The sequence below is a fragment of the Lithobates pipiens genome, unplaced genomic scaffold (assembly GCF_037356315.1).
Source record: "Lithobates pipiens isolate NorthernLeopardFrog02 unplaced genomic scaffold, aLitPip1_a1.2 Scaffold_18, whole genome shotgun sequence".
Lineage (NCBI taxonomy): Eukaryota > Metazoa > Chordata > Amphibia > Anura > Ranidae > Lithobates > Lithobates pipiens.
The window spans coordinates 420,873,860-420,893,364 of NW_027507758.1; the positions used below are offsets into that span (position 1 = coordinate 420,873,860).

The 19,505-nt window shown below is 42.0% G+C and overlaps 1 protein-coding gene across 1 annotated transcript in view; it reads left to right on the plus strand.

Annotated features, from left to right (window-relative positions):
* Nucleotides 1-19,505, plus strand: part of ZBBX (zinc finger B-box domain containing) — a 350,269-nt gene that overhangs the window by 138,329 nt on the left and 192,435 nt on the right. Inside the window, exons 11-12 of the mRNA XM_077488037.1 lie at nucleotides 7,816-7,913; nucleotides 8,021-8,130. Of these exons, the coding sequence (XP_077344163.1) occupies nucleotides 7,816-7,913; nucleotides 8,021-8,130 (208 nt within the window). The remainder of the gene's footprint in view (nucleotides 1-7,815; nucleotides 7,914-8,020; nucleotides 8,131-19,505) is intronic.

Genomic DNA, 19,505 nt, shown 5'->3' on the forward strand with positions numbered 1-19,505 from the left:
CGGTTCTCCAGAAACCTCCATTTGAGAATATTCGGGAGATTCCCTTACCTACATTGTCCCAGAAGGTGGCACTCTTAGTGGCTATTACCTTGGCCCGCAGGGTTTCAGAGTTGACGGCATTATCCTGTCGTAGTCCCTATTTAGTACTCCATAGGGAGAAAGTGGTTCTTCATCCCTGTCTGTCATTTCTACCCAAGGAAGTCTCTGACTTCCATTTGAATGAGGGCATTGGGGTTTATTTACTAAAGGCAAAACCACTTTGCACTACAAGTGCACTTGGAAGTGCACTTGAAAGTGCAGTCCATGTAAATCTGACGGGGACATGCAAGGAAAATAAAAAAACAGAATTTTTGCTTGTACATGCTTGGATAATAAAATCAGCAAAGCTTCCCCTCATTTCAGATCTTCCCCTCAGATCTACAGTGACTGCACCTCCAAGTGTACGTGTAGTGCACTTGTAGTGCAAAGTGGATTTGCCTTTAGTAAATCAACCTCATTGTGTTGCTGTCCTTGTGTCCCAAGCCGGCTCAACCCAAGGAATTTGCTTTGCATACCTTGGATGTGGTTTGTGGGATTCGGGTGTATCTGGCAGCCACTGTATCCTTCTGGAGGTCAGACTCATTTTTTTTGGATACACTGGGACCAAGGAAAGAGCTGGCCGCTTCTTCGGCTACCATTTCCAGATGGATCAGACAGACTGTGACTCAGGCCTATTCTATTAAGGGTTGGGTTCCTCCTTTCCCTGTCACAGCGCATTCTACTCGGGGGCTTAGTACTTCTTGGGCCTTCCATCATCAAGCGTCAAAATCACAGGTTTGCAAGGCGGCCATGTGGTCATCAGTGTATACCTTTGCTTAATTCTATAAAGTAGATATTTTGGCATCTGCAGATTCTTCTTTTGGCTGCAAGATTTTGCAGGCTGCTGTTTAATAAGTGGGTTCTTTTTATTTCAGATGGGGCTCCTGTGTCATGGTTAGGGCTCTTGTGGTTAGCCTTGGTTTATTTTGCCCACCTCTCATTTTTCTTTGGCACTGCTTTTGGATGTCCTAATGGTCTAGATTGAGGCCCTATGTCCATTGAACAAAAGAAAATGGTATTTTTGTACTTGCTGTAAAATCTGTTTTTTCTGAGTTCATCGATGGACACAGCACCCACCCCTCTATAGAGTTTGTGATACTTCTATTACTGCTTGCTACTAAACTAAATATCAAGAGCAGGGAGGGGGTTATATACTGACTGAGGACAATCCATGGGCGTGGCCAAGTGTTTTTTGTTCTGCCTAGTCCTACTGTACTCCTGTGGAGGCGATATAACCCAATGGCCAAGATTAAGAAGGAGCTGTGTCCATCGAACTCCGATAAATGGATTTTACGGTGAGTACAAAAATCCAAATTTTTTTTAGTTTTTGATAAAACACAACCACACGAAAGCTCTATCTGTCGCAAAAAAATAACAATTTCATTTGGGTACAATGTTGCAATGTTGCATGACTGAGTGAGTAATTGGTATTCAAAGTGGGACGGTGCAAAAAGCTGAAAATTGGCCTGGGTAGGAAGGGGGAAATTGTCCAGTATTGAAGTGATTAAACCACTGGGAAGAAGGATAAGGTAGATTAAAATGTATAGAATTGAAAAGAGGTAAGGGGTTAGAACATTTATCAACAACTTAGCAGCACAATTAGACATAAATCACACTGTCTCTCAGTTAGCAACATTTCCGTGACAGGTTTACAGCGTAATTGTGACCCCTGTGCCTTTTATCCTGGCAGCAAAATAGGACAGATTTGCAAAGTTCTGTGATTTATTACTGAAGATGAGACAGATTTGTATTCTAAACAGATGCATAATTAAGAAATGGTTGTGGTCTGGTTTTATTCGGTCATATCGCTACTTTAGTGTCCATGCACACTTCTCTCTTGTTGTGTGTTGCATTAATGCACAGGTGTTTTATTAAGGCAGCCCATTCATTTTGAATTGACTAATAACCTGCAGTAATGGACCACAACATTTTAATGCAGCTTTTTTTTCAGAGGCAATGGCATTAAAACAGTAGTGCATTACTGTACATTGTGGTGCACTGCAGCACATTCACATCAAAACTGTATTGCCTTAATGTGACAGGGTGCCATTTGAAAAATAATGACTCTACAACAGGCTGACATGCTCTAGATTCAGAATCAGAAGGTTGACATAATTCCCTGCACTACAGAGTCCAGAAGAAACGTAAAGTGTTTGTTACCCTTAAAAAAAAAAGCAGTGGTCATCAACCTTATCCTCAGGACCCACTAACGGGCCACGTTTGCAAGATAACTGAAATACATCACAGGTGATATCATTTGCTACTCTGTAATTGCAGTATTCTAGTCTGCATCTCCCCAAGGTAATACATAAAACCTGGCCTGTTAGTGGGCCTTGAGGACAGGGTTGATGACCACTGCTTTAAAGCATGGTATACACCACACTATTTGTGCTGTGTAATTTGGCCCCCTATATCACCTGAAATACCTGGCTGATCCTGCCTGGTTCTGTCCTCCTCACTGTAAACTGACCATAGTTTATCATGGCAGCTGAGCCCTGACACTGGGCAGTTTATGTGCCTCTATCATCTGAAACACTCCTCTGTCCTCCTCTCCCATGTTGCTCTTATAAGGGTCTGGTATGCATTTTGGGGGGGAGGACCCCACGTGACTGGCCACCTCCTCTCCTTCCGACTGGCGTCAGCAGGGGATTTTTGTTACCTCCCACACTAGCTGTCAGATCGAGAGAGGAGAGCAGCAGCCGGTCACGTGAGTGCCAAGAGGTGCTCTGAAATCGGGTATTGACAGCATTTTTTTTTTTTTTATAAAACACAGAGACGGACACACAGGATTAGGAAACAGAGATGATTATATAAAGATATGACAGTGGCTTAGCAAACACTTTAAGTATATTGCCTAACCTCCCCAGTTTATGCTGCTTTTCAGTATGTTCACACTAGTCCACTTAGTAAAACGCAGGGTTTTTGGACCTGTCAGTGTGAGCTCTGTCAGGGAGGATTGCATTGCAATGCATGTTTCAAAGCATCGCTCTGCTTACTTTTTTGAATTATTACATAGTGACACTGCATTCATTCATTTGCACAGCAATGAAATGACATGCAGAGCTATCAATTGTGTTGGTGGTGTTGCTGCACCACACATCACACCAGCTTTGTGTTGTGAACAGGGCACATAGTGGTGAGCTCATGTTCTAAAGAAACTGAAAAAGGACCTAAGAAAAACTACAAATTTTTATTTATTTTTTTATTTATTTATTGAAACATTTTCTTTGCTTTTAATTCCAAGTAAACCTAATACAAATGTTAAGCATTTACCGTTTATTTCTTTATTTTTAAAAGATACATCCTTTGTTATGTCATAGTGGGGCTGATTTTCTAAAACGGGAGAGTGCAAAATCTGTTGTCAATTAAGCTTTGCAAAGAAAAACCACTACCTCATCTTTTCCATTTATTTTTTTTGTCATCAGAAATAATTTTTCAAATTTTCACCATTTTTTTTTCTCATCTGTAAAAAAAAAAAGTATATCAAAAGAAAGTACCACATGTCCCCAAAAAGCAATATCAGGACTTGCTCGGTTGATTGCAAAACAAAGCAGCAATTGTACAACAATTTATCATAAAGGCATAGTTTCCTTGGGAGCAGCTACTGATGTGGCTGGTTCAGTGCAACCTGAAAGGCTCTGTAGAAAACTGTCATTGTATAAATTGATAATGTTAATGAAGTTTCAGCACAGTTAAATTTCACCTGGCTAAATCAAATGTTAGCGTTTCTGTAGTTGGGGATAGTTTATGTCATTAAATATAACCTGTTAACAGATTCATCCCTTTTTTGAAGCTGGTGGGCTGCCAATACACAAATTTGCTGATCCTAATCAGCAGCTAGAATAATTTGTGAACTTTACCTGGTTTGCTTTAAATTTGTATGTAATTTAAAGCCATGCCGTGTTTGTACTTGCCAGCTCTGCTCCATCATCTTTACTGATACCTGACACACATGAAGGCATGCTATTGGCTTGTGGTAACAGTGTGGTTTATTTACTAAAGCTGGAGAGTGCAAAATCAGGCTCACTTCTGCATAGAAACCACTCAGCTCCCGGGTTTTATTGCCAACGCTTGAGTAACTTCTTGCCGCTCGCCCACTGTCAGATAGCGGAGCCTCTTGGTCTGGGACTTCATATGATGTTGTCCCAGAGTGGCCTCTCCTCTTTAACCATGTGATTGGCTGTGTCTAATCAGTCAGTTTCATGTAAACACATGGAAATGTCAGTATTCGGCTCTCATCACCTCACACTGACAGAGTGTGTGGCGAGGAGAACCAATCGGGGGCATCTCCTCACAGGGGACATTCAGACATGTACTCAGGGCACTGAACATCAGTGCCCTGATTACAATACAGCACAATCGGTGCCCACAAGTGCCACCAATCAGTGCCCATTAGTGATGCCAGTCAGTGCTGGAGATCAGGGCTGCCTATTAGTGATGCCCATCAATGCCCATCCTTGATGCCCATCAGTGCCGCCTATCCGTGCCACCTATCAGTGCCCAGCAGTGCCGCCCATCAGTGTCCAGAAGTGCGGCATGTTGGTGCCTCCTCCTCAGTGCCACCTAATCAGTGCCCATAATTGCCGCCTCACCAGTGCCCATTATTGCCACCTCATAAGTGCAGCCTATCAGTACCACCTCATCAGCGCACATCAGTGAAGGAGAAAAATTACTTATTTTCAAAATTTACTAACAAACTAAGAAAAACTTTTTTTTTTCTTCTTTTTTTTTGGTATATTTTTGGTATTTTTTTTTCTTTTAATAAAAAATAAAAAATCCAGCTCTATTTGTCTGAAGAAAATTATAATAATTTCACATAGTTACAGTGTAGCATGACTGTGCAATTGTCATTCAGTGTGACAACGCTGAAAGCTGAAAAATGGCCTGGGCAGGAAGGGGGTGAAAGTGCCCTGTAGGCAAGTGGTTAAACAAGCTGAGGTTAGAAGCTGGATTGTGTGCAGAAGTGAGCTTGATTTTACACTCTTCAGCAAATACACTCCAGTGTTCTTTACCTGATTCAGATCTCACCTCTCAGGATAGGGGTGCCCAACTTGATTTGGCTCGGGGCCTTCTGCTCTGGGATGGCAGACCAGCCAGCCCAGTTTGTGAATTGCCTACCTGCCATGCCAGAGCATCATTGTGGATACATCTGGCAGTAGAGGAAGCAAATGGCTGCGGAGGGAGCAGAGCCACAAAAGCAGATGCTCTATAGTGCCAGCTCCTGTCTCAGGTGGAGTGATACCAAATGCACTCTGCCTGGGACAGAAACTTTTTTCTATAGCTGGAGTACCCTGCATAAAATGGTGATTCCTGTAGATGCAGGATGTGAAGGAAGGTCAGTTTATTGAAATCAGTTTGGGCATCACAGCAATGAGCATGACATCAGAGTTTGAGCAATAGTTTTACAATGGTTATTAAGCTGCTTTCACATTGATTCGCAGAGGCACCTTAGTGCACCTGTAGCTTTCCTGCAAGTTAGCTGCACTGAGCCATATATTTCTATTATATCCTGCTGGTTTGGTGCATTTTCTGAATGCAGTAGTTTTGGTGCACTTTCAGAAAGTCACCACACCTGCAAGATATAATAGAAGTCTATAGAAAACCGCAGCTAACCCGCAGGAGAGCTGCAGGTGCACTGCACCTGTGGTGTGGGTAAACCGCAGTGCATCAGTGTGACAGCAGCCTTAAGCCCCTTTCACATGATCCGTCTAATCGAGTCTGCGTGTCCATTTCTTTTCTTGTTGTGATTGTGATTAAACGTAGGTAAACATCCAGGGGTGATTGATCCCGCGGAAAATGATGATCCTGATTGTTGTTTAAAATCTTCATTGTGCTATTCAAAATACAAAATGTGAAATTCAGAACCATTTCATTTTATTGTGATCCGCGACCGGGTTACCAAATCTCTTAAGTGCACCCCAGTCTTAGGAGGACTAACAACAAACAGGTCCTCAGTTTTTATCCTCTTATTCATACACATAGCTGTTAAGCCTCGTACACACAATTGGATTTTCCAATGGGAATTGTGTGACGACAGGCTATTGGCAGAAAATCCAACCGTTTGTATGCTCCATCGGACTATTGTTGTTGGATTTTCCATGGACAAATGATGGCAGGCTTTAAAATTTTCTGTGGAAAAATGTTTGTTGTTGGATTTTCCGAGCGCGTGTACACTAGTCAGTCAGACAAAAGTCCAAAGTACAAACACACATGCTCGGAAGCGAGGACGAGCCAGAAGCAGTCGGTCTTGTAAACTGCCATTCATAATTGAGAATTAACATTCGTGACGCAGCAAATATAGAAATTCAGCGCACATTCTCTTCTTTAATTGAATAATAATGAAGCTGCTTTGCTGGTTATACTGATTGGTTATTGCAAACAAATTTTCAAAGGCTTTTTTTCTAGAATTTAATATTATGCTTGTTATTTTTTTTTTTGCTGCAAGTAACCACAACACCATTATCCCATAGTTTTTAAGATCAACAATACAATTATGTTGGTGTCCCTTGTTAATTTTACATTGGGAGTAGGCAGTTACATTTTAAAAAATACAATCTGTCATTTGAAGTAAAACACATAGCCAAGTATTATTCTCCACAATTATTTTTATTGCGCATGAGAAAAGAAAACAAATAAAATTAGACATGCTATCTGCCAATATAACGTAACCAAAAAGTGCATTCTATGCATCCAAAAATATAGAAAATATACCAAATCAAATCCTTATTCAACCAAAAAATAAAATAAATGCCTCATGCTTGTGTCCTGCTTCTTAATATAGGGGGTCAACAATGCCAAGAGTTGGTGAAAGCAGGGATCCGTCTTCCAGAGATAATTCCGATAATCACCTGGATTATTCTCCTGGAGCTCCCGCAGTAAAGGCATATGACATAATTGGTCACGTTTAATAAAAAAAACAATTTTTGGTCCAAGAAATACTCCTCTGCCTGTTCCTGGATGGGACTTGGGTCAAAGCAATAACTCCAAGCCCAATAATAAATAACATGTTATCTCCTCCGCAACATGGCTGATTTACGCATGGCCATCCAGAAACCAAATAAAAAGTGCAAAATGAAAAGTGTGAATGGACACTCGCCAAACTTCTACTAAAATGAAATTAGAAGGAGCCCAAAGGGTGGCGCTAAAGAGCTGAAAAAACATGTAGTACATCACTACGTTTGTGTTTGTTGGCCGACAGTTGTGTGCTGTTTGTATGCAAGACACGTTTGGGACCAATGCCATTTGGACAAAAGTCTGAGGTTTTGTCTGTGGAAAATCCGTTTTTGTGTATGAGGATTTAGAGGCATTAGGACCCAATATACAAAAAAAACCCCACTAAAACATTTTGCTTGGCTTTCTGCAATTACATTGGTGCTGCGCTGGGATTTAAATACAAATTGTGCTTTGCCTTAGCACAGTCTTTTTTGTTTTGACTGACTTTGGTGGCTTTATTTGATTTATGCTAAGTTGAGTTCTGGGAGAGGTAATTTCGTGAATTGGATTGTCCAGGCCAAACAGCCATTATTGAATATGAGGAAGAGCTGCCTTAGCAATTCTTAGCCTTTCAATGCTTATAGAACCTTTAAAGAAATTAATTTTGCTGGTTTTCATTGCACAGCCCTGGAATTTACGGATTTATGGTTTAAGGTTTTTAATCTTTTTGCCCAGAGAATTTCGTTTAGTGGAAACTCTTAGGAAATTGTCAAATAATTTTCTTCATAATTATCTTCTTTTCAGAACTCCAGTTAATCAGTTCCCAAGTAAACAGATGGATAAAATGATATATTCGTCCACAGTATCTGAGAATGAACTGGATGTGTGCGATGATTTGACAGGTTAGTATGCCCCTGCTGCATCGTTATTGACTTCACTTAAGTGACTGAATGAAACGTTAATGCCATTGACTTTGCACTAATTCTTACCTGGCTGTTACTCTTTCAAGCTGAAGAAATGGAAGCTCATGAAAATTATGTGGCTTTGTTCAGAGCAGAAGAACATGTCAGGAACGACGTGATGCATGAACCTGCTTTAAAGATTGTAGAGCTGGATAAGGTATAGTGAGACCATTTAAACGTTGATTAAAGGGTGACAGAAGTAGATTGCTACTTGCAGTGTTTTGAGAAAGGATTTGGCCATTTCACCAATTTATAAAGGAAAAAAACGTTATCACTTCATCTCTCACCTTTAATTCTGATGGAATAAAGTACAGATGGACCATTTCAGCACTTATCCCTTGATGTGTTGTGTCATAGCTGTGTTCTCTATGTGTATATATTCACGTCTGTATTCTGACTGCAGTCCCAGAACAATAATGCAGCTATAATTATTTATTCCAGTGATAGAGAAATACATCAGAAGCCATTATACCACTGGTTTAGAGGGTGCCATAGCTAGTTGGAAGCCTGAACTATAACCACTAAAAGATATAGGAGCCTTTATATATTGACCAATGAAAATAGGCTTTTCTTTACACACAATTCACATAATTATTGAAGCAATGTGGAGTATGGATCATAAAGAAGAGTACATAGAGTATCATTCTCTGCAGCTATTACCTTTTGTACCACCACCCCCTCCCTTCAGAATGTAAGCTCTACGAGCAGGGCCCTCCTATACCTTTTGTATTGTACTGTAATTGTGTTGTCCCCTCTATACATTGTAAAGTGCTGCGTAAACTGTTGGCGCTATATAAATCGTGAATAATAATACTAATAGAGTGATGTAGTGTGACATATAGTATAATCCACAGCACATTGTACAGGGTGAAGGGTTATCAGAGGCATAGTGAATTTGTGAATGATTTATTTAACCAAGAACTAAAAGGGATGTAATGCTAAGCTGTTTTTTTTCATATGAGAAAGCAATAGCAAATTATAATATTTCAGTAATAACTTTATCCCAAAGTTTAATGGCCTTTTGAAGCTATCTTTGGGGGTGAAAAACTGCCCTCTACTTACTGATAACCTGCAGCTGATTTATTCTCTCTGCTTTCCATAGTGCCATTATTAATTTTTTCGTTCATTGAGGGACACAATAATTCAGAGACTGTTGGGCTATACTGCTGTCTACAGGGGGATTTGGAAACTGGCAAACAAAACAAAACATGGCCAGTTCAGTATAATGCCCTGTACACACAGTCAGAAATTCCGACGGAAAAGGTCCGGCTTATGTTGTTGGAAAATCCAATCGTGTGTGGGCTCTATTGGACTTTTTCCGTCTGAAATTCCGATGGAAAAAGTTTGAGAGCTGGATCTAAAATTTTCCGACAACAAAATCCGATCTGACTTTTTCCGATCGTGTGTAGAGAATTTCGATTGACAAAGTGCCACACATGCTCAGAATAAATTACGAGACGAAAGCTATTGGCTACTGGCCTCTACGTAGTCACGTCGTACGTAACGAACGTCACTTCATTCAGAATGATTGGATTTTCCGACAACTTCCGATCGTGTGTATGTATGCAACACAAGTTTCGGCCAAAACCTGTCGGAAAAAATCAGACAGATTTTGTGGTCGGAATGTCCGACCGTGTGTACAGGGCATAATAACTCCCATTCCCTATTAACTACTAGTGTCCTAGGAGCAGGGGCACCTTTTCTCTGCCTTGTTTAGAAAAGTTTAAAGTTTTTTTACTATTTTTAATTCATTCAATATTTTCTTCAGTCGAGACTGCCTACAATCTGCTAAGCTGGTCCCCATACACAGCTATCTGTATTGGCAGCTTCTCAGCATGGCATTTTAAGATTGCACCCAGACCCTACTGGATGATTGCCAAGCTAGCCTGAAATATGATATTTTGGCATTGGGTTCTGCATTATGATGCTTTCCAGACTTGTTTGTACTATGTTAGTTATCTGCTATTTGTTGACTGAGTTTATCAGCCACAGTTGATACTGTTTCTAAAGACTCATTTTGTTAGTAGGTCGTGTAGGCTGAGCATTTGCAGCTACTTTGTTTCTAGAAATGTAGGAATGCTGGGCACTGTTTGGAACTGTTTCCCTGCTTTCAGTGCCAGGGCAAGGCCAGGGTGAAGATGGCACACTGCTCCCCCCCCCCGTATAAAAAAAAAGTATGTGTCCTCTCAAAACAAGAAAACACTTACAACAATACAACACTACAATACTGTATATGTACTGCAGCGAGTCGACAAATGGTTAAAGTGCAAGCTCACCTTACAGAAAATCTGTAAGGTGAACCTTCACTGGACCCCCTCCTCAACCCCCCCCCCCCGTCCCGCTAACCTGGAGTCCGGTGATCCCCGCACTGATCACCACTCTTATCACCGCTGTACTGGTCCGGGATTTGAAATCCCAGCGGCTTTCTCTCCTCTATGTCTGCAGTAACAGGATGGGCTACTCGGGCTCTGATTGGTCAGCGCCGCCCATGTGGTGGCACCACCCAATTGGAATGCTCCTAAATGTGCCTGCTGACAAGGTACATTTTGGAGATTAGGCTACAGGTATTTGCCCCGGACCGGTGAGGGGTGGTGGATGTGTGTGAGGAGGGCATCCTGTGTAAGTTCACCTTACAGATCTTTCTGCGATGCGTACAGTATATCTAATATTGCCCCTTCCCTCTGAAAAAATTAGCATGTGTGCATTCTGGCTTTCTGGGGCTAGGAATCCAGTTTACCTTACAGGTACACGTCAAAGTAACATGGATGGCAAGACCAAGGTTTCCCAGCAAAACATTGCTCAAAGCATCACACTGCCTTCGCCAGAAGGCCTTCTTCCAATAGTGCATCCTGGTGTCAGGTCTCCCCCAGCCATCCAAATGATGTAAAAGAAAATGATTAATCAAACCAGGCTACCTTCTTCCATTGCTCCATGGTCCAGTTCTGATGCTTATGTGCTCATTTTAGGTGCTTTTGACTGTGGGCATGGGTCAGCATGGGCACTCCGACTGTTCTGCGGGTACATGTTTATTTGCTGCTGGCTATCCTGCCAACTTTCAGATGCCATTGTAACAAGATAATCAATGTTAATCACTTTACCTGTCTGTGATCGTAATGTTATGGCTGACTGGTGTATATGTTTGTCACAAAAATATCTGAATGGATGTTACATTTGGAAGCAAATGCATCATGAAATTCGTAGTTTCCATACACAAGACAGATCCTTTAGGTCAAAGAGCTGAGCAGAAAGAACAGTCTTAAAGAACTTCGTGTGAGAGACATTTTAAAATGTGAATAGTAAATGATAAACATGTAAATGATGATGACCCATAAGACCATTGCAACTGAGTTTAGTGTGAAACTTCCTTACTGTTCAAGGAGTTGCATTTCACATTGGTTACCACAAATGAAAAAGGCAGGTGCAGTGGGCACATTAAGGGTGTTCAAGAGTGTTAGATTATCAGTCCCAGGGAGTTTTGAAGTTTGGAAATATCTGCCTTGGGGGTGGGGTGTAGAATCATCAATGTGTGATGGCTAGAAACTTGGGCTTTCACTAGTCACGGATTGACAGGGGACATTTTATTCTGGAAGCAGTGTACATGAATTGTGATGCAATAGTAGCTACTGAGCCGAACATCGCTTTCCCCCTCCCCCCGGTTCGGTTCGCAGCAGAACATGGGAACAGGCAAAGAATTTGTTCAAACACACGAATCCCATTAAAGTTTATACGGGATACGAATGTAAAAAAATAGAAAGTGCTAATTTTAAAGGCTTGTATGCAAATTATTGCTATAAAAAGTGTTTGGGGGCCCGGATCCTGCCCCAGGGGACATGTATGAATGCAGAGAATGCAGAAGAATAAGTTTTAAAAACTGACACTTTTTCAGGAGCAGTGATTTTAATAATGCCTAAAGTGAAACAATAAAAATTAAATATGCCTTTAAACATTGTGCATCTTTCCCATGTTTATAACGGTGCCACAGCAAAATTAAATTTCTTAAGGAAAAAATTAAATTTACAGCCACGAGCAGTTTTATTGTATTGTCACATCCCGGCAATATAGATAAAAATTCCAAAAGAAAAATGGTGTGGATGTCGCCCCCAAAATCCATACCAGACCCTCCAGGTCTGATATGGATATTAAGGGGAACACCGCACCCTAATTTAAAAAAAATGGCATGGGGGCCCACAGGCACTATTTACTCTGAACAGCAGTATATATACTATACGGTCTGTCCTATATACTCTGCAGAATATTGGGCCTTAGATGTTGGTGGTACCAGAACACTGTAAGCCCTCACAGAAACTCTTGGGTGCAGGAACAGGCCCTGCTGTGAAATATCAAGAATTGTAATTGCATGCCCCTCTTAAATGGGGGCCAAAAAATTAGGCCTTGGGCGGTGGAGGTTCCACAACACTGTAACCCCTCACAGATACTCTTGTTGGGTGCAGGAACGGACCCTGCTGTAAAATATTCTATCACAAATTTTAATTACATGCCCCTGTTAAACAGGGGCAGAAAAACTGTGCCTTGGGAGGTGGTGGTGCCCTAAACCAAAAATTGTTGGAAGCTAGCATCATCAAGATTGTGGAGGAATAGGATAGTCAGCATAGACAGTCTTAAAGGGATCCCAAATACATAGAAAATTCAATTGGTAACATCAGCATCGGGTGTTTGATAGCTGCTGATTCAAGACTGATTCATTTTTATGAATGTGAGCCTATTAATGGAGTCTGTGGAGAGGCGCACTCTTTGATCCATTACAAACCCTCCAGCAGCACTGAATGTGCATTCAGAAAGCACACTGGATGCCTGACAGACTAGCAGCTCAATTGCATATTGAGCAAGTTTTGGCCAGTCGTCCATCATCACGACCCAGTAACCCAGTGGATGCTCTGTTGGAAAGGTTTGCAAGTCTGCTCTTGCCCCTAGATATTCCTACACCATGTAATGCAGATGCTGGTGATGGTTGCTTGAACCAATCAGACCTTGGCGCTGAGGACTAAAAAATTGTTTAAAGTCATCAGTCAGCCAGCCACCTTCTCTACCGCTCTTCCTCTGACTGAACGAAGCATCAGCAACACGTTGTCCAGCACCAGGAAATTATAACCTCCCAGGGTCTGAAAATGCGTTGCACAAACCTTTCTTCAAGGCCTCCTGAAGAGGTTTCATCGTCTGCTCCCTCTGTGAAAGGCAGGATGAGTTTGCAACCTTACCTTAATCTAGATCAAAAAAGGTTGCCAGCCAGTAATGAGCCCTCTCCTTGATACCACGAATTCTAGGGTCCTTTAGAAGGTTTTGCAGAATCAGGGAGGCCATGCAGTGTAAGTTTGCAGAGGCATTTGATTCTGAGTCCTCTGGGTCACTAAGAATCACATGATTCATAACTACCTCCTCCCAGCCACGTACAACTCCTTGGGTTTCTGGAGACCGAAAACCATCCCTTGAAGACTGCTGCTGAGTGTTATCCTCCTCCTTCCTCCCTCCTTTCCACAAAGCGTGTGCTCCAACAGGAAGCTTATGCATGCATTGTCTCTGCTCACCATCCTTGTGGCCTCAAATGGTGACAGGAGAGTGCATGCATCCTTGATCAGTAGCCACTGGCATGGCAAAAAGAAGCCAAGCTCCCCTGACCCTGTCCTGGTGCCATACTCGCACAGGTACTCATTGATTGCCCTTCGCTGTGTGTGCAGCTGCTGCAGCGTTGCCAATGTTGAGTTCCACCTGGTGGGCATGTCACAAATGAGGCAGTTGGTGGGTAGTTTGCATTCCCTTTTAATGTCAGCCAGCCAAGCACTGGCATTGTATGAATGGAGGAAATTACCATAGACTTTTCTGGCCTGCCTCAGAAGATCCTGTAAGCCTGGGTACCTGCTCAATAACCTTTGCACCACCAAATTCAGGACGTGTGCCAAACATGGAATATGGGTCAAGTGTCTCTGTCAGAGGGCGGAAAGAAGGTTGGTGCCATTGTCGCATACAACCATTTCTGGCTGAAACTGGCATGGCGTCAACCACCTCTGAGCCTGCCCCTGCAGAGTTGACAGAATATCTGCCCCAGTGTGGCTCTTGTTCCCTAAGCAGACCAACTCAAGCACCACATGGAATCTTTTAGCCTGATTGCTTGTGTAGTCCCTTGAACACTTATGGTGCACTACTGGTTCAGAGAACAAATCTGCAGAAGAGGCCATAGAGGAAGAAAAAGAGGGAGTGGAGGAGAGAGCTGTGGCAGAATCACCACTAGCATTTTGGAGATGTGGTGGTGGAACAAGCTCCAACAACACTGAACCCTGTCCTGCATCCTTCCCAGCTGCCAGCAGAGTTACCCAGTGTACCACGAAGAAAAGATAAAGTCCCTGCCCATGCCTGCTGGACCAGAAGTCATCGGTAATATGCACCTTACTGCTGACTGCCCTGTCCAACCAGGCCAAAACATTGCCTTCCATATGCTGGTAGAGAGCCGGAATGGCCTACCGTGAAAAGAAATGGCGTTTTGGAACCTGCCACTGAGGTACAGCACATTCCACAAATTCATGAGGGGGCAGAGTCTACCATCTGAAAAGGCAGCAGTTACAGTGCTAGCAATTTGGCCAAGCTAGCATTTAGCTGCTGAGCATGGGGATGGCTGGGACCAGATTTCTTTTACGGTGCAGCAACTGGGGTAGGGAAATTTGCATGCTAAAATCATATGGTGGTGTACTGCTAGCAGATTGGCTGCAAGTACTTGGGACACCTATTGCTGTACCTTCATTCCTTTCAGTGCAGGTTTTTGAGAGGAATGGAGGTATAGTAGGGTTTGAGATCCCAAATGAGGCACAAGGAGAAGTCCATCTTTTTCTTTGATGCTGGGCTTTCAAGTGCTGTTGCCAACAGACTGCATAGCAGGTCATCATATGTCTGGTCAAGCATGTGGTGCCCAAGTGGCTGCTGTTCTGGTCACGCTTGATCCTCTTCAGACATAGGTTGCAAACAGCAACAATGTGAACCGCTGCACACGTATCAAAAAAGGTCCACACCAAAGAACTTGGTCAGCGGGGAGCCAGCAGCGCCCTGCACATGCGGAGCTCTGTGGTGTGATGCAATAGGATGGCTGCCCTTAAGCTGCCCCCTAGAGGACATCCTGCCTCGCTGGAGTTGTGCCTCCTCCTCCTCCCTTTTCTCAGGCACTCAAGTACAGTCAGTGACCTCATCATCCCCTCCCTCTTCGTCACTGGAGCTAACTTAGCATTATTAAAAGCAAATGGTGGTGTTGCGCTCCCAACGTGACGGTATCAATATAAAATTGTGAATAACCTATAAATTAATATCAATCACAAGAACAAAGATAAAAATAAAGTGAATGGTGCTAATAAAGTGCAAACGTGCTAATACCTATCCACAATCTCTACAATCTCTGTGTGAAAAAACAAAATCAGTATCTAAAACAGATAACTGCAAAGATTGCAAATGTGCTAATGCCTGTCCACAATCTCTACAATCTCTGTGTGAAAAAAATCAATATTTAAAACAGATAACTGCAAATATCAATATGTTCAGCAAAAGAAAAAAAAAAGACATAAGTGGAAAAAAAAATATATATATATATTTTATAACCACACGTGTAATATATAAAAAATAATAATAAATAATAAAACAAATCTGTGCCTCGCAATACAGTGGAGAATAAAGTGCAATGTGTCTTTAAAGTGAAGTCAGATAATTCTCCTATTGATAGAAGCTCATTCTGTATAATAGTGAAGCCAGTGAAGATCACACATAGGTGGCAAACCGCGTAGAAAACTAGTGCTTCTTTGGTGTCCACACCCGTGGTAGTGCTAGATAATTACCTTACTGTCGTAAGGTAAACGACATGTGTTTTTAAATCATCCACTTAGGGCTGGCTGCTGCTTCTGGCTTCTCCTATTCAAAATCACCTCCTTTTAAATCCACCGTAGATATCAGAAGTATCTTGAGAAACTCATAAATACATAATAGAGCCTGCTATGGTGTAGTATTTTCATAAAATCCAAAAATGTATTCAAAGAATTAAAATACTACTCACATTTCATTCAAACAATATGCACAGTGAATGGGTACGAGCGGCGCACTCGTGTGTGAACGTCACTTCCGGTGTCCGTCACCTACGCGTTACGTCACTGTCACGTGACTTCCCAGTCGAAGGATGAGGACCGCTTTGTTATCCACATCACCAACTCTTCTGCATGTTCTGGCTCAATAACACGGCCAGCAGCAGAAAAAAAGGACAAGCGTGTCCCACGGCCATCTGCAGAGAATGCACCATGTCCACGACCACCATTGTTGACGGGTTGCTTGCCCTCTTTTAGTGGCCTGTGAGCATCTGCCTCTCCTTGGTGGCCTTCCGGACATTATGTATTTTTTGTTTTGCAACACCACAGTACACTGTATTAGATACTGTGTACACCGCCTGCATTGTATTAGCTGCACTGTATTGTGTACTGTGCACCCCACTAGAAGTGTAGTAGAAACTGTACACACTGTACTAGATACCGTGTACACCGCCTGCACTGTATTAGAAACTGTACTACGGCTGCACTGTATTGTGTGCTGTGTACACCACCAGTGGTGTAGTGGAAACTGTACACACTGTATTAGATACTGTGTACACTGCCAGAAAAGTAGTAGAAACTGTACTACGGCTGCACTGCACTGACTGAATATTAAGTAAACACGGGGGAAAAATAAATAAATATATATATATAGATAGATATAGAGATAGATAGATATAGAGATAGATAGATAGATAGAGATATATAGATAGATAGATAGAGATATATAGATAGATAGATAGAGATAGATAGATAGATAGATAGATAGATAGATAAAAAAAATAAAAAAAAATACGCTGCCACTAACGGAATAACCTGCTTGCTTAATCTAAATCAAGCTATCTCTCTGTCCACGCCAACAACACTACTCATGGCTGCCGTGTAAGCAGCCTTATATAGTGTAGGGCGTGGACTTAGTCCCCCGAGCCATGAATGGCCAAAAGCATCCTGCCTGGGACAAAGCATGCAGGTCATGTGCATGCTTTGGCCAATCATCATATAGCAATCCACTGCGATGTCGCAGTGCATTATGGGGCGTTCCGCAGCACTCCAATTTTCTGCGAACTTATATATTAATCAATGTTCGGTGAATGGGCGAACATTGAGATCATCTATAGTAGCTACACATCAGTTAGGAAATATGCAAGCATACGTTAGGAATATGTGAGTTGCATAAGTCCACACAGGTGGCTGATAGAAGAGTTGCTCAGATATACTAAAATAAATGCAGAGTCTTAAAAAAATATGAACCAAAAAAGGCCACGCTCACAGTAAAAAATATGATCAAGAGTAGAGGTGCAACGGATTGTCACCGATCCGTGATCCGAATGGGTCACCCCGCTCGGATTGGCACATGCCACGATCTGCGGAGTAGTCCGCGGTCTCGGCCTTAGGAAAGGCCGCAGCTTCGGCCTAGCTCCGAAGCGGCGGCCATCTTTCTACACCCAGACTGTTTACACTGATCGCTCCGATGGAGTGATCACTTTTAAACAAACCGGCGTCATCTCTCCCCTCTATGTACTAATCTGTAGAGTGGAGGGGAGAGGTCCAGAGATGGAACCACCATCCCTCCATACCCTGCAGTACCCAGCAATACTCTAGCAATACTCTGCAATACCCTGCCAATACTCTAGCAATACTCTGCAATACCCTGCCAATACTCTAGCAATACTCTGCAATACCCTGCCTGCCAATACTCTGCGATACCCTGCCTTCCAATACTCTGCGATACCCTGCCTGCCAATACTCTGCGATACCCTGCCTGCCAATACTCTGCGATACCCTGCCTGCCAATACTCTAGCAATACTCAGCCATACTCTGCCGTACCCAGCCATGCTCAGCCGTACCCAGCCATGCTCAGCCAATATTACAGTGGGGGAGATTGTGGATATTACAGTGGGGACTATATGGTGGTGGAATTTTAACAGGTTTTTGCTAATTAAATTATTATTTGCTGATCTGAAAAATGATCCGATCCGTGACTCTGATCCAAGGAACGATCCGATCCGTGAGTTTTTTGATCCGTTGCACCCCTAATCAAGAGACAGAGCTACATGAATAAAGAGGCAGCACTCAATCTTAAAGTGAAACTAACTTTTATAAATCAAATGTGTCAATAACCAACTGTGCGTTTAGTGTAGTGCATGTGCAACCATATGGATTACTCAAAAGTGCATAAAGTGTATCAAACAATAATAACAAACGACACAAATGTACAACTGTAGCTTAAAATCATACAAAATTGAACAGATGTAAGTCCAAGAGTGCATTAATACAAGTGACAAGAGTAAAAGTCCACTGCTTCTATGACAGTGTTAATCTCACAGAAAATTATTCCAAACAATCCAAGTGGAAAGATGCTTACTCCAACCCCATGACTCATATTAATAAAGCAATTATGGTAAGCATGTTTGAATTAGCCAGCCAGCACTACTCCTCAGCACAGCAGATGTTAAAACTCCACGTCTCAGTTGTGGCCTCCATATATAAATAAGGGAAACATGCCCACAATTGTGTAATTCCACAAAAACACGTTATTTGCAAAAGCATTAAAACTGCTTGCATGTAAAAAGTATTCCCAAACGTTTTTTAGCAGAGCCCCACTCATTTTATCAGAAGTTGACATCCTCAGGGGATTGGATCCGCTGAGGTTGTCAACGTCTGACGAAATGCATTTGACAGAGAAAGGACACAGTGACATCATCATACATGTCAGCTTTGCCCATCTGAACCACATTTGACTTGTATACATTGTGAATCACTTGGCAATACGTTTTTTACATTTGAGTGGTTTTATTGCTTTTAAACAAATAAAGTGATATTTTTTTTTATGGAATTACACTATTGTGGATATGCTTCCTATATCTATATACAGTGACAATAGGCTTTTTCATGCCAGCAATAAACATTGCTTTTTAAAATTTATTTTTAAACATGTAAAACTTTATGTTGTCAATAGTTTGACACAGTGATTTATTTAAAAATTCATTTCAGGCACAGTTGAAGAATTAGCATCTAGTTAATGTGAAAGTGATTTCCTTGCTCTCATTTTCTATAATGTAATTTGTTAATTTACTATGTATTCATCAATCATTGTATGTTGAAAACAAAGTTATAATGTCAATTTCACATGCCAGTTAAAAATGTGAGTAGCGTTTGGGACCTTAGATGGAATCCCTTTATTGTGTATAGAGATGGTCTATTTACTTCAAATTTTCTCATTAAACAATTAGTATTTCATGTACAAATCAGAAGAAATATTCATTTAGATTTCCATAAAGGAAAGAGTTGCTGTTTGAAATGTGTCTAACAGTATCTCCACAGTGCATTGCAGGGGACCAGGGCCTATTTGAATGTACACACAGGGCAGCCATCAGAAATGTACACAGCATTACATTACACAGCTTTAGACCTGCCCCCCCAGCCTGACCACCAACATTCCCCAGGGCTTGCCTATGGGCCATC